Below are 13,519 nucleotides of genomic sequence, written 5' to 3' on the forward strand. Positions count from 1 at the left end.
CCCCCCCTGCCAGCTTTTTCCCCGCAGCTTCTGCAGATGAGATAAAAATATAAATATGGAATTATTATGAAAGCAATTCCCCCGCCGAGTTCTTGCTTCTAATTATACACCCGCTGGAAAGTTCAGCTTCACAAGTGTAAACAAATCCAGGACTGGATTTTTTCTCACCTTGTGGCTCACTTGGGGAAGAGGAGAGTCTGGAGAGAAAGGGGAAAAAAAGAGACCAGGACATGTCAAAAATGCAAATCTACCCACGCAGACGTGCGGGTGACATGCAGAAAACAGATGGCGAGGAAGGCAGCCTGGCACTTGGGACTCGTTAAACCGCTTCTTCGCACAAACCTGCAACTCTGCACTTTCTCTCTGTGTGTGTGTGTGTGTGTGTGTGTGTGCGAGTGAATCTGGCTAGGAGAGATGACTTGCTAGCTGGAAAGCTGCTCGTCATGAGGACTAGAAACCCGTCTGGGTCTGGGTTTTGTTTGCGCTTGAAAAATCAGCCTTATCTCTTCTTTGGGATTGGGGACTGGTTTGCCATTCGCTTTCGGGAAACCTCTTGGCAGCTCGGCTGGCCCTTTCCTGCACAACATGAGTGTACCTCCCTAAATATCGCACCGTCGTGGCCATCCGTGGCCAAAGCGGTGTCTCCTTTCCTGCTATTTATAGCGCCTGGCATCGTCTGCCCTCCCAGGCCTCGTTCAGGATACTACAAATCCTGTTTCACTTCCTTCCCGGCATCGGATGCCGTCCCTGCCCACCCCGTTAGCAAACAGGCCTCCTTGGCTTCACAACAGCCTTGCAAGGTAGGCACATCTTATTTTTCACACCTCTGTTCTTGCCTGGATCTCAGCCCATCCGAGCAGTCTTGAGGAGGGAGGGAGGGAGAGGGGTTGGGAGGGGGCGCTTTGTGCCCCAGACTCAAAATTTTGGTTTCAGATTCAGTCGCCTTTTAAGGGCCAGAAGCGTTTCACGTTCTCACGCTTACCTACCCCTAGGATTTCCCAGTGGTCTCCTTCCCAACTACAGGGAGTCCTAGGCTGACTTCCACAACTGAGCCCAAAATTTATGTTGCTGAGTGAGATGTTTGTGAAGGGAGTTTTGCTCCGTTTTACAACCTGTCTTGCCACCGTTGTTAAGTGAATCACCAGGGACAGGTTGAGCTGAGCGCAAATCCAGCCCCTTTCATCCAATTGGGGAGGGCAGAGATTTAGCTGCAAAAGGAGCCGGTTGCCCCACCGGATTTCTTCTGGCACACCTGGCACCCCATCTGGGGTTTCTCTCACCTGCTGTTGCCCAGAGGAGCCTGCGCACGTCAAGAGTGCCCTGCGCTTCCTCCTTTATGACGTTGGCCAGGTGCCTCTGACCCCCATGCTCACCCCCCTGAGAAGGGAGGCTGGCTAATTACGGGGGGGGAGAGAAATCGTTGCTGGGGGCGAGGGAAAATCCCCTTGGAGAAGCTTGGAGTTTTTTCTTTTAAAACTTTCTCATAGCCAGTTAGTTTTGGATGCCTGTGTTTTTTCAGCAATATGGGGAGGGGGGCTCGGAAGGGATGGAGACCTCAAGGAGAGTTTTCTGGAGGGTAAAAGAGGGAGGGCAGAGGGAAGGGACGATGGCTGGAGGCCGTCTTTGGCCTTCAATTAATCCTTGCTTTGTCAAAAGAGTTGGGGGGGAACAGTGGGGGAATGGACGGACGGACAGAAAGCTGCTTTTCTGTAAAACTTGGAGCAACCCATCCGGCTAGGCTGATTGTGGATGATGGGAGGTGTAGTACAAGGACTCTGGAGTATCTGGGTGGGAGGAGGCTGGCTGTTGTTTCAGATGGGTGGTGTAGTTGCAGAGATCCAATCGAGCAGTTTTTGAGTGGGGAGGGAAAAAAAATCCCTTTTTGGGAGCCACCACCGAGAAGGCCCCGTGCCGAAGAAAGGACCCCACGCCAGAGGTCCATTTTTGGCCAGTCTTTTCTTTTTCTGCCACCCTGGATGTTGAAATGCAGTCCTCTTCTTCCAGGGCGGGAGCATGCTGGACTCCTAGGCTCCCACCGCCCCCCCCGGATCCTCTCTGCCCCCCTGGAAAGGATGGTCCTGACCTCTACCCTACCTGCTCTGTTTCTCTTCCTGGCATCTGCGGCTTCCTTCCCCAAAGACCTGGCTCCCTTCCACGTGGTCAGCGAGGCAGGTGAGGCAACCCCATCCCTTGCAAACCCCAAGCAAACCTTTGGGGGGTCTCTTGCAAAGAGCCCACCCCTCCCCTCTCCCTCGGGTGCCCCTGGATAAAGGATTCGCATGAGAAAAGTCACAGCTTTGGCTTCCCTCCCTCAGCCCCTCCCCACTGTAAACCCAAAACCTGCTTATGTACAACCCTCTCCTCCTTTTTCATAGAATCCTGGGCTGGAGGGGGGCCTTAGAGGTCTTCTAGTCCACCCCGCCCAACGCAGGAGTCCGTACCCCATCCGATGCTCTTTTATCATGTTTTCTCCCCCACCAGGAACCCATCTGTATCCCTCTTTCCATGGCTTGGGGGGAGAGAATGACTCCGACGTTTTGGGCCTGGACTTCCAAAGCATGTTGCAAATTAACCGGACGCTCTTCGTGGCTGCCCGGTAAGTGAGGGAGAATTGGGGGGGTTTCGAGGGTCTCGCCACGCCGTCGGAATCTTCCTTCCCCTGCAGCTCAGATCCCCATTGAAAATAAGCATCGGGGAGCAGTTTTGGGAAAGGAGAGCTGCCTGCAGACTCTAGAGTTCGGTCCTATTTTCTTTCCTTTCCCGTCCCCGATGCCAGAGACGTGTGCCATGTGCGGCGGAGAAGGAAAAAGGGGAAGCTTTCTTTTCAAAGAATAACCCCTTTATTCAAGGAGGAAAGGCTGGCATCGGAGGGGTGGGCATTGTACCCTCATTCTGGGGTAGAAAGCTATGCCAAAAGGTGAGCTGCGGGTCCCTAAATTCAGGCACATTTCAGGAGAAGCACCAATTCCTTGCCCACGATGAGCAGAACCCACCGCAAAAGGCTAAAGATTTGGGCAGAGCTTAAGAAAATAGAAATTAGCACTCAGAGCTGAAGGGTTTTCTCTCCTTTTCTTCTTCTTTCCCACCAAGTTTGGATGCAGAGATTAAAAATTGCCGGCTCTTCCCAGCTCAAAAGCATAAATAGAACAGAATAGAAAAACAGAGTTGGAAGGGACCTTGGAGGTCTTCTAGTCCAACCCCCTGCTTAGGCAGGAAACCCTACACCACTTCAGACAAATGGTTATCCAACATCTTCTTTAAAACCTCCAGTGTTGGAGCATTCACAACTTCTGGAGGCAAGTCGTTCCACTGATTAATTGTTCTCAGTGTCAGGAAATTCCTCCTTAGTTCTAGGATGCTTCTCTCCTTGATGAGTTTCCACCCGTTGCTTCTTGTCCTGCCCTCAGGGGCTTTGGAGACAAACAAAACAAATAAAACAAAACTGTTTTTCCACTCGGGATACTTTTAAATGTTAATCAAGGATTGTTTTTCTCTTTCTCCTCCTTCCCCCTTTCCCCCCCCGCCCCCTTTCTGGATTTTAGGGACTACGTGTTCGCTTTTGACCTTGGACAGACCACAAGCAGTTTCTCTCCCAAGAGGGTGAGCTGGATGTCCTTGCTGGTGCCCGGCCTTTGGAGAGGAGGGTCGCCCCCTTTCGCTTTCTCCCAGCCTGTAAACGTCTTCCCAAATGTTTTAGATTGTTCTTTTTTGTTGTTATTGTTTGGCCTCCTGCGAGAAAGTTTGTTTCAAAGTCCACAAGAAAATAATTGGCCTACCAGAGAAATTGTTTTTCTATTCTAAGTGCTGTTTTCCTTCATTTGTGCCCAATATCAAGTTTTTGGATATTTTTTCCCACGTTCCTTCCTTCCTTTGTCGTTTTTCCCTTTGCGTTTACTTTTTGTGCACACAATTTCCAAGCCTACAGATCCAGAGACCTGGGCATCTGCCTCTTGCTGAACTACAAGTACCATCCTACAAACACACACACACAGGCAGAGAAGGCTCCTAGGATTGCAAACTTCTCTGCCTGCGCATACACGAATGTTCCGGTTTGGGCACTCAGTGCCCAAAAGCTTTGCCATCACTGCTCTGGGGGAATGTCAGGTGGAAACCAGCTGATTTAAACCTAGTTTGGCTTGTTGCAGATGGTGGGTTTGATGTCATTTCCAAAATTGGCAGCATCAAAACTTTGGTCCTGCAGCCAAGACTGCAAGATGCCATTACAGGTAGTCCTCGACTTACGACCACAATGGAGCCCAGTGTTTCTGTTACCAAGGGAGACAGTCCTTCAGTGAGTTTTGCCCATTTTGCGACCTTTCTGGCCACAGTCTTTTAAGTGAAGCACCGCAGTTGTTAAATCAGTCACAACCGTTGTTAAATGAAGCTGGCTTGGTCGCTAAACAAACTGTTGCAAGTCAAGGACTACCTGTATTGGGGGCTGCTGGGATCCTTTTTGGGCCAACCTAGAGATCCTTTGCTTATATTTGCTGTTCACTGCCCTGAGTCCTTCGGGAGTAGGGCGGTATAGAAATCAAATAAAAAATAAAAATAAAAATAAAATAAATATTAAATCTCTTCCCCAAAGGGACCCTTGTTGCTCTCTGCAATCTGACCCGGTTTCTCTGTCTCTTTCTGACGTTTGTCTTCCCTTCTCAGCATCTCACCTGGAAGACACAAGATGTGGAGAACTGTGCCGTCCGGGGGAAGCTTCGGGTAAGAATGGGCACCATGGTGAAATCCAAATTGTTTTACTACCGGTTCTGTGGGTGTGGCTTGTAGGTGTAGCAGGGGAAGGATACTGCAAAATCCCCATTCCCACCCCACTCTGGGGCCAGCCAGAGGTGGTATTGGCCGGTTCTCCCAACTATTCAAAATTTCCACTACCGGTTCTCCAGAACCTGTCAACCTGCTGGATTTCACCCCTGAGTGGGCACCCCCTCTGTACCCTTGCCCATACCTGCTGGGCATCGGGGCTGACCTTTCTCTCCCAACCTTAGGACGAATGTTACAACTACATCAAAGTTTTGGTGCCCAAGAACGACCACACCCTCCTTGCCTGTGGCACCAACGCCTTCCACCCGGTGTGCCGGACCTACAAGGTAGAAGGGAGCGAGGCTTTTTTGGGGGGGGACCCTCCGTCTGCCCCATCGGCTGTCCTGGCAATGCCAGGGAGGGGCTTTGGGTCATTAGAGGAGGGGCCCTGGAGGAGGGGCTTTGCTTGACCCCTGCCCTTCCCCTTGGCCGCTAGATCAGCGACTTTCAACAGGAAGGCGAGGAGCTGAACGGGCAGGCACGATGCCCCTTCGATACCAAGCAGACCAACGTGGCCATCTTCGCGGGTAGGTTTGTCTCTGAAAAAGCCACGTCTCTGTACCCCGCCCCACCCCCCACCCCCGGGCTGTTTCATAGACTTGGGGAGATTAAATCCACTTTTCTGTCTTCTTCAAGTCATCCCAAACTCCCCATCGCTCCAGACTGTTTCCATGCTTGGAAGCCAGCGGTGTCCCTGGGGGTGAGGTGGGCAGCCACGGAAATAATTTAAACACAGAGTTAATTAGGGGGTTGATCAATGAACAAGGAAAGGTGGCAGCAGGGTCGACAATTAGCCCAATTTAAGGGGCAGAGAATCGAGAAACGATTTGTGGTGTTTGGAAAAAGACGCTGGAAAAATGGGGACTCGGAACAATGAAGGATTTGAAAGAGAAGGGACCTGTTTCTATTCCCCTGCTGATAAGGAAGTGGCTCCTGGATGCTGTGACCCCCACAGACCGGCCAGACCCATAGATTTCCTCCCCTTTTCGCCCCCTTTCCAGACGGGAACCTTTATTCTGCCACCGTAGCCGACTTCCAAGCCAGCGATGCCGTTATCTATCGGAGTCTGGGTGAGCACAGCCCTGTTCTGCGGACGGTCAAGTACGACTCCAAGTGGTTACGAGGTGAGGAAGTTTCGGACGTCCCCTAAGCCGCCTTCACCCTCTCTGGCTTTCTGCACGTGCTCAGAGACCGTTGAGTCCTCCCCCCACTCTCGGAAAATGCTCATCCTTGCCCCAAATTTGTCATGCTTTTCAGTGCTGTTTTCTTCCCGCAGAACCTCATTTTATTCACGCTCTGGAATACAAGGAGTACGTCTATTTCTTCTTCCGTGAGATTTCTGTGGAATATACCACGCTGGGACGGGTAAGTGCCACGTTGCCCCACTTCAGGAAGGGCCTGGAGGAGAATTGTGGGGTGGGAATCATATATATATATATTTCCAATTTGTGAAGACAGCCAGTAAATTGGATTTCATTCGCTTGTTCAAATTCACTCTCCAAAAAGTCCCCTGCTTTTATTTGCAACATTACGAGAGACTGCCTCTCTCTGTGGAGGCTCCACCTGGCCTCTGTGTATCTTAACAGCCACGGATTGCCCTTCTCTTCTTCGTGCCTTGATTAATGCTCTTTTCGTGCTGGAGAGATTGGATTGGGACTCAAAGCATGCTGCTCCTGTCCATGGAGGCTTGGCTTTAAATGTTTTATTCTGTGCTAGATCTCCAAGGGGAAGGGATTTTAATCTTCGCCTCTTTTCCTCTGGAAAATCCAGGTGATTTTCTCCCGCGTGGGGAGGGTCTGTAAGAACGACATGGGGGGCTCCCCACGGGTGCTGGAGAAGTACTGGACGTCGTTCCTGAAGGCCCGGCTCAACTGCTCGGTCCCCGGGGACGCCTTCTTCTACTTCGATGTCCTTCAGGCCGTCACCGATGTCATCCTGGTCAATGGCCGGCCGGCCATCTTTGGCATCTTTACCACCCAGTCCAACAGGTAAGCTCGGCTGGCCGCAATCTCTGTCCTTCCGGGTCTGGAAGTTCAGCCAGGCAGGACCCGAGTGCGAGTCCTGAAGAGAGGGATATTTCAGACCGGCTTTGCAGGACCTGAGAGGTTGGATTCTGAGGCTGTTTTGGGGGCTCCCTTTTTCAACTCAGCATCACCGGCTCAGCCGTCTGCGCCTTTGACATGGACGAAGTGGAGAGGGTCTTCGGTGGGAGGTTCAAAGAACAGAAAAACACGGATGCCGGCTGGACCCCCATCTCCGAGGACAAAGTCCCGACTCCCAGGTATTTTTCCTTCCTCCCTCCCTCCCTCCATCCCTCCCTTCCTTCCTTCCTTCCTTCCTTCCTTCCTTCCTTCCTTCCTTCCTTCCTTCCTTCCTTCCTTCCTTCCTTCCTTCCTTCCTTCCTCCCCCCCAGGCCTTTTTGATCCAATTGCGCATTCCGTCCCTCCCCTCTCATCTCTCCGAATGAAATTTTCCAACCAAGTTTCTAGCTCCTAAGAGAAATTGAAACCTCTGGGTTACCAGTTCATGAAAAGAGGAGGCTAAGTCTGAAATAAATGCAAAACAGGGATTTGGAAGAAGGGGTGTAGTAGTCCCAGTCACAATGCCCTCGTATGGCTTAATTCGTCCTCTTATGTGAGTTGTGGCAACGGGGCCACCGATGCTGCAGGATAAACCAAGGTTCATCAGCTACTTCTTCATAACCGGAACAAGGTTTCTAGTCCTCAGCATCTCGAGGCTATGTTTCAAAACAGGAAACCTGCCTGCCGGGCTCCACCAGCTCTCTCACCTGCCTCCTGTTATTTTGGGGGGTCTCTCCCTCTGCAGACCTGGCAGCTGTGCTGGGGTGGGCCAAGCCTCGGGGTACCGAACCTCCAACGAGTTTCCTGATGCCACGCTGAGCTTCATCAAGTCCCACCCTCTCCTGGACGAAGCCGTGGCCTCCGTGGCTGAGCAGCCCTGGTTCACCAAGACCTCCAGCAGGTAGAAGTGGGTCTCTTCGGCAGCCCTCTTCCTCAAGGCCCTCCGTTATTGTTACGCTGTTTACTTTTTCCCATTCTCCCTTCCCACGCAGGTACCGGCTGACCCGTCTGGCCGTGGACACCTCCGCCGGCCCCTTCCGGAACAGCACCGTCCTGTTCCTGGGCTCGGAAGACGGCACGGTGCTGAAGGTGCTCTCCCGGCCCACCGGCAATCACACGGTGCAGACCCTCCTCTTGGAAGAGGTCTCCGTCTACCAGCCCTCCCGGTAGGAGCCCCGGAGGGCACAGAGCTGGGCTCCCCGAATTCAATGGCTCATCCCGCCTGGCTGTTAAAAAAGGATAAATAGAAATCGGTGCAGAACTCACTCACCCCGTCACTTTCCCACACCTTTGTGAAGTTCTGCTCATTTTCAACCCGGTTCTGCTTTTTAAAAATTCACCTCTTTTCAAAGGCTGCTTCCTCCAGCAGCGGCTTCCGGAGGCCGTCTTCCTCTGGGTTTTTTTTCTCTCTCTCTCTCTCTTTCCTAAGACACCCGAATCTTAGAATCTAGATCTTTTGAGTAATGGATGGATGGAGAGGTAGGTAGATGATAGATAGATAGATAGATAGATAGATAGATAGATAGATAGATAGATAGATAGATAGATAGATAGATTTTAGAGAGAGAAAGAAACAGATCTTTGAAAGAGAGGTGATGGGTAAATAGACAGGTGCTTGAGGGAGGTAGAGAGAGAGAATAGATAGATGATAGATAGATAGATAGATAGATAGATAGATAGATAGATAGATAGATATAGATGATAGATAGATAGATAGATAGATAGATAGATAGATAGATAGATAGATAGATATCCTGTTTCCCTGAAAATAAGACCCAACCAGAAAATAAGTCCTAGTATGATTTTTCAGGATGCTCGTAATATAAGTCCTACCCCCCAAATAAGCCCCAGCTAAGATTGTAAGCCAGATGGGTGCATTTAGTACCGTATTTCCCCCCCACCAAAATAAGACCTAACAGAAAATAAGCCCTAATGAGTCTTTTGGAGCAAAAATTAATATAAGACCCGTTCTTATTTTTGGGGAAACACGGTAGGTAGGTAGGTAGGTAGATCCTGTGTTTCCCCGAAAATAAGACCCTGTCTTATATTTTTTGAACCCCAAAATAAGTGCTTGGCTTTATTTTTGGGGAGGTCTTATTATTTTGGGGCGCATGGAGCAAGATGGGGCTCCTCTTGGTGTCTTATCTGATTTCCAGCTCTGCGTTTAAATATTTTCGGGGGGAGGCTTATTTTACTGCATGCACTCAAAAGCCCAATTGGGCTTATTATCAGGGGATGTCTTATTTTTGGGGAAACAGGTTAGGTAGGTAGGTAGAGAGAGAGAGAGAGATGATAGGCTACAAAGAGAGATAGGTAAGTAAGTAGGGAGAGAGAGAAATTCTATTTTTTAATGCTAGTTTTTCCCACTGCTGTATTCTGGGCTGACTCTCCCCCCCCATCCCAGAATGAACAGTCCAGAGTTTGTCAAGCGTGAGAGAAATCACTCCCGCCCTTCTCTGCCTTACCTGCACAGGTGTAGCGTGAAGCGTGAGGATCGACAGGTCCTGGGGCTGCAGCTGGACAAGGCAAAGCACGCCCTCTACGTGGCCTTCTCCGGCTGCGTGGTGCGGATGCCCCTCAGCCGCTGTGGCTCCCACAGCACCTGCCGCAGGTAGGAGAGTCGAGGGGCCCAGCATCTCACCTTACTGTGGGTGGGTGGGCGGGAACCTGGGAAGGGTGCCCTGGGGGGAGGGGATCCCTAGGGACATTTCTAGGCTTTGGAGTTCGAAGAAAGGACTTGGTGGTGTTCCGGGATAGACTGCCCCTCTCTCTGGAGGCTCTATTGTGGTCGATAGCTGGGAACCAAACCCTTCTCTCCCTCCTCTCAATTGTGCTTCTCCTTCAAGAAACGTGGGGGTCGACAGACACAACAACCCTGTAGAGCAGATTTCTCCCACCCACCCCCAGTTCTAAGGTTTGGGGGAGATGCCTGCAAACCTTTCCCCTCCTCTCTTTCTCTCGTTGCAGGAGCTGCCTGGCTTCCCGAGATCCCTACTGCGTTTGGCTGCCCTCCGGGACTTGTGCAAACTTCAACAATGAAATCAGGTCATCCAAAGGCGTTGCATGTCTGATTTTTAAGCGTTGCCTATCCTGATTATTTATTATTTTATTATTCCCTTTGAATTCGTGCTGGAAGAAGAACTGTTTTTTATTTTATTTCTCTTTAACTGAAATGAAACGACTCCCGTTCCTTATTCTGCCTGGAATTTAGAAAACCAAAACTTGAATTTAGATTGGGGGCTTCCTGTGTTTGTCTTCCTTTCCATGAGGACTAGAAACACGCTTTTCGAACCGCTTAGATAAAAAATCAATTTAAAAAACAAAAGAGAGAGGTTAGGACTTTAGTATACACGAAGAGACCTCCTCTGTCTCTCTCTTAGGGTCTTCCTTCCCACAACCTCCGTCACCCTATCTTGGTCCAATGGTTCTCCTCCCCATTTGCCAATCCTGAACCCACGCTCGCTAAGAACGGGAGTCCCTTCTGGGCTCTTTGTGTGAATGCTGCTTTCCTTCCCTGCTTCTGGATGCTGCCCAATCGACTAATTAGCGGCCGACAATTTAATGAGGCGTCTCTTCTCTCCCTTCCCTGCAGAAGCGGATTTGAGCAAGATCTGGAAAACACCGTCAAGCCCTCGGCCAATTGTCCAGGTGGGTGAATATTCGGAGAAACAGAAATCTTTCTGAGAAGACCCCCCCCCTAAAATCCATCAATGGGCCAGTCCTGCTTGCTGCCCACTACGGCTTGCAAACCCTTCAGCCACCTTATTGTTCCCTTTGCATTTGTGCTGGAAAAAGAGCAGGGTTTTTTGTTAAAAAAAAAAAAAAGCTGAAATAAAATAACTGCTCCCATTCCCTATTTTGCCTGGAATCTAGAAATCAAAATTTTGTGGCTTGAGGCAAACAGGCAAGTTGGCACATTTGGCCTGGAAGGCAACAGCCTCCAGAAGAAATTTTTTCAAGCATTTGGGGGAGGGGGAATTAAAGACCCCAGTTGTTATTCCTGGCCACAGAGAAATGAGAGAGTCTTCTTGGGGCCACCGCGTGGTGGCATCCTTCATTTCGTGGCCCACCAGTGTGCTACAATCCGGCTTCCTCTATTCTTTGCTCACGAGGTGTGGCCCTTTGGTTGAGCCAGGGATTTTTTGACTTCAGCCCTTGACTCGCCCCCTTTCCGTTCCAGATGGTGTGACGTCCACGGGGGAACACGACAGCCTCAGCGACTCGGCCTTTGGTCAGTAACCCCTCCCTCCTCTTCCAGATTTGCTTTTCCATCGCTCATCGTTCCTTCCATCCAACATGTCTTCCTGCTTTTTGGCTACATCTCCCCATTTCTAAATCGGTGTCTGTCAAACTTGGGCACTTTCAGAGGAGTGGACTTCAATTCCCAGAATTCCCCAGTCAGCTTAGCTGGCTGGCTGGCTGGGGAATTCTGGGAGTTGAAGTCCACCCTTCTTAAAGTGCCCAAGTTTGACGGACACTGTCCTAAATGGTGCATTTTCAGGTGTGATGGACGGACATACATTGACTGACATTAATGGCTATTTCGGACATGTGGGTTAAGTTTCTCTCACCTTGCCAGCTTGGCTCCACCCTCCCAAATTGCCAAGGTGGGGAAATTCCCCTCTGAACGACCCCAGGTAAAGTTTTCAAGCGTTGGCAAAGTAACTGGTGAGCAGCTGCTCAGCCTCACAGTCCAATCCACCCAGATGTTGCAGATATTCAGCTGGCAAAGTCACCTTCTCTGACCCTGGTTCCTTTTCCCAAACTGAACCCCCATTTGGAAAGGAGGGGGACCCCACACATCTCACATTCAGGGTCCCACCGAAGATGGCCTTGGGTGCCCCGTGCGAAACGTGTCTCTCGTCCGTTTGGGCAGGGCGGACGCCTCCAGGGAGCTTAGAGCAAAAGAGGAGGGGTGGCCTGTAAATATTTGGGGTGGAGGGGGTGTCTGTGGAGATTCTCGGGGGAGGGGGGAACCTCTGCAAAGAAGATGGGAGTCATTGCTTGCATCATGCTAAGGAACAGCAAACCTGGCACACAATTTCTTGCTTTCTGACTTCAGTGAATAATCAGTGCCCCACCCCTTGCTTTGCTGAGGAGGAGGACACCCCCCCCCACTCCATCAGCCAGGATCACTGGAGGGGTCTCTTCCCCCCTCCCTCTTCCCTCCCCTCCAACTTCCTCCCAACTGGGCAACTGTGAAGTTAATCCCTTGGAAGGAAGGCAATTAAATCCCTAAGCAAGTCCATTAATTGCACAGCAGGGGAGCAAATTCCCTTGATTGAATTGGGGGGGGGGGAAGAGAGAGAGAGAGACTGGGAAGGTGGGGGAGGGTATTGTTATGGGGGCCAAAGGAAGAGGCTGAGAGTGGGGGGGCATCTTGGGGGGGGGGGAGAAGGAAGAGGAGGGTATTTCTTAGCACCCCAAAATGCTCTTTCCGTCTTCCTCCTGCATGAGGTGGGTGGGATCTTCGGGCCCACCTTGAGTCCCCCTCCCCAATCGTTGCAAACCTCCCCTGCTTGTTTTCTGCGCCCTGCAAGGAGATGCCAACGTTTCTGGCTGGAAGGGGTTCTGGGCGGGGGTGGGGGGTGGGCACAGCGTTTGTGGGAAGGCTGACATGTGGGCTGGCAGTTTTGCAAAGAGAGAAACAGAGAAACCAGGGTTCGGGGAGGCTTCGAACACAGAACAATCCCCAGTTCAGCCTTTGGGTCACGGATAATGTCATTCAGGCCATGCCCACCTCAGGGCACAAATAACCGGACTTGCATTTCAGCCAAGTGGGTCTTCATTGACCCATGGGGGAGGGGGTCATCCAGATCCCCTTTATTTAGAAATGGGCTGGGGCAGGGGTCTCCAACCTTGGCAACTTTAAGACTTGTGGACCAGCAAAGCTGGCTGAGGAACTCTAGGAGTTAAAGTCCACAAGTCTTAAAGTTGCCAAGGTTGGAGACCTCTGGCCTGGAGTCCATCGCACAGATATACCTCCCTCCCCAGACTCGGATAGAGCAAAGAAACGAGTTCAAATCCTTTAGGTCTAGAACACGTCTGAGCCTACCCTGCAGGGTTGTGGTGTTGAGGTTGTAGGCAGCTCTCCGTGCTACCCGCTCTTTGCTCGGGGAGGGCGACAGGCTCAATGCTGACAGTGTGTTTGTCACTGCTGACGCAGGAGATGTTCACACCACGCTGGCATCCTCCGGGCTCTCCTCAGAGGCGCCCCCAGGATCTCCCTCCGCTAGCTTGGCTCCCGGCGCCCACCCAGCCCCTGGTGCGAGGGACCCCCGTTTCACCCTCCATGTGGCTGTGAGCACGCAGGGTAAGGAGGTGCTCCTCTTCCCCCCACCCCAAATAATGCTTGCCCGCACGAGGTCACTAACTTGAAGCAGGCGGGAATCTAACCCACAACCTGGAACGTCGGGGGCATGCGAGCGAGGCTGTGCACCGTTGGACCTGCGCACTGCATGTGCCATGGGGTGGGGTCTCCCAGAGGTGCCCTCTGGCCTCCCTGCAGGCACAGGGGCCGGGGGGGTGTTTGATTTTGAGATGCCCCTGCCTGCAAAGGAAGGACCCAGCCAGGCGCTATTTCAGATACAGCTGAGTGGAGAAAACATGCACGGCCAGACACCATC

General features: G+C 51.4%; 1 protein-coding gene across 4 annotated transcripts in view; it reads left to right on the plus strand.

Annotated features, from left to right (window-relative positions):
• The window catches only part of SEMA6C (semaphorin 6C), a 38,046-nt gene that overhangs the window by 17,609 nt on the left and 6,918 nt on the right, over positions 1-13,519 (plus strand). For 2 of the 4 annotated variants that reach the window (XM_087881021.1, XM_087881023.1), the window contains exons 2-18: positions 2,005-2,172; positions 2,482-2,596; positions 3,543-3,600; positions 4,657-4,713; positions 4,998-5,099; positions 5,249-5,339; positions 5,814-5,936; positions 6,089-6,177; positions 6,583-6,800; positions 6,962-7,093; positions 7,639-7,794; positions 7,886-8,059; positions 9,367-9,504; positions 9,861-9,938; positions 10,486-10,541; positions 11,074-11,124; positions 13,060-13,206. In XM_087881021.1, coding sequence (XP_087737147.1) covers positions 2,005-2,172; positions 2,482-2,596; positions 3,543-3,600; positions 4,657-4,713; positions 4,998-5,099; positions 5,249-5,339; positions 5,814-5,936; positions 6,089-6,177; positions 6,583-6,800; positions 6,962-7,093; positions 7,639-7,794; positions 7,886-8,059; positions 9,367-9,504; positions 9,861-9,938; positions 10,486-10,541; positions 11,074-11,124; positions 13,060-13,206 — 1,953 coding nt within the window. The remainder of the gene's footprint in view (positions 1-2,004; positions 2,173-2,481; positions 2,597-3,542; positions 3,601-4,656; positions 4,714-4,997; positions 5,100-5,248; positions 5,340-5,813; positions 5,937-6,088; positions 6,178-6,582; positions 6,801-6,961; positions 7,094-7,638; positions 7,795-7,885; positions 8,060-9,366; positions 9,505-9,860; positions 9,939-10,485; positions 10,542-11,073; positions 11,125-13,059; positions 13,207-13,519) is intronic. The other 2 variants (XM_087881022.1, XM_087881024.1) reach the window with 1 other exon arrangement.

The sequence above is a fragment of the Pantherophis guttatus genome, chromosome 18 (genome assembly GCF_059756535.1).
Source record: "Pantherophis guttatus breed Tessera chromosome 18, ASM5975653v1, whole genome shotgun sequence".
Lineage (NCBI taxonomy): Eukaryota > Metazoa > Chordata > Lepidosauria > Squamata > Colubridae > Pantherophis > Pantherophis guttatus.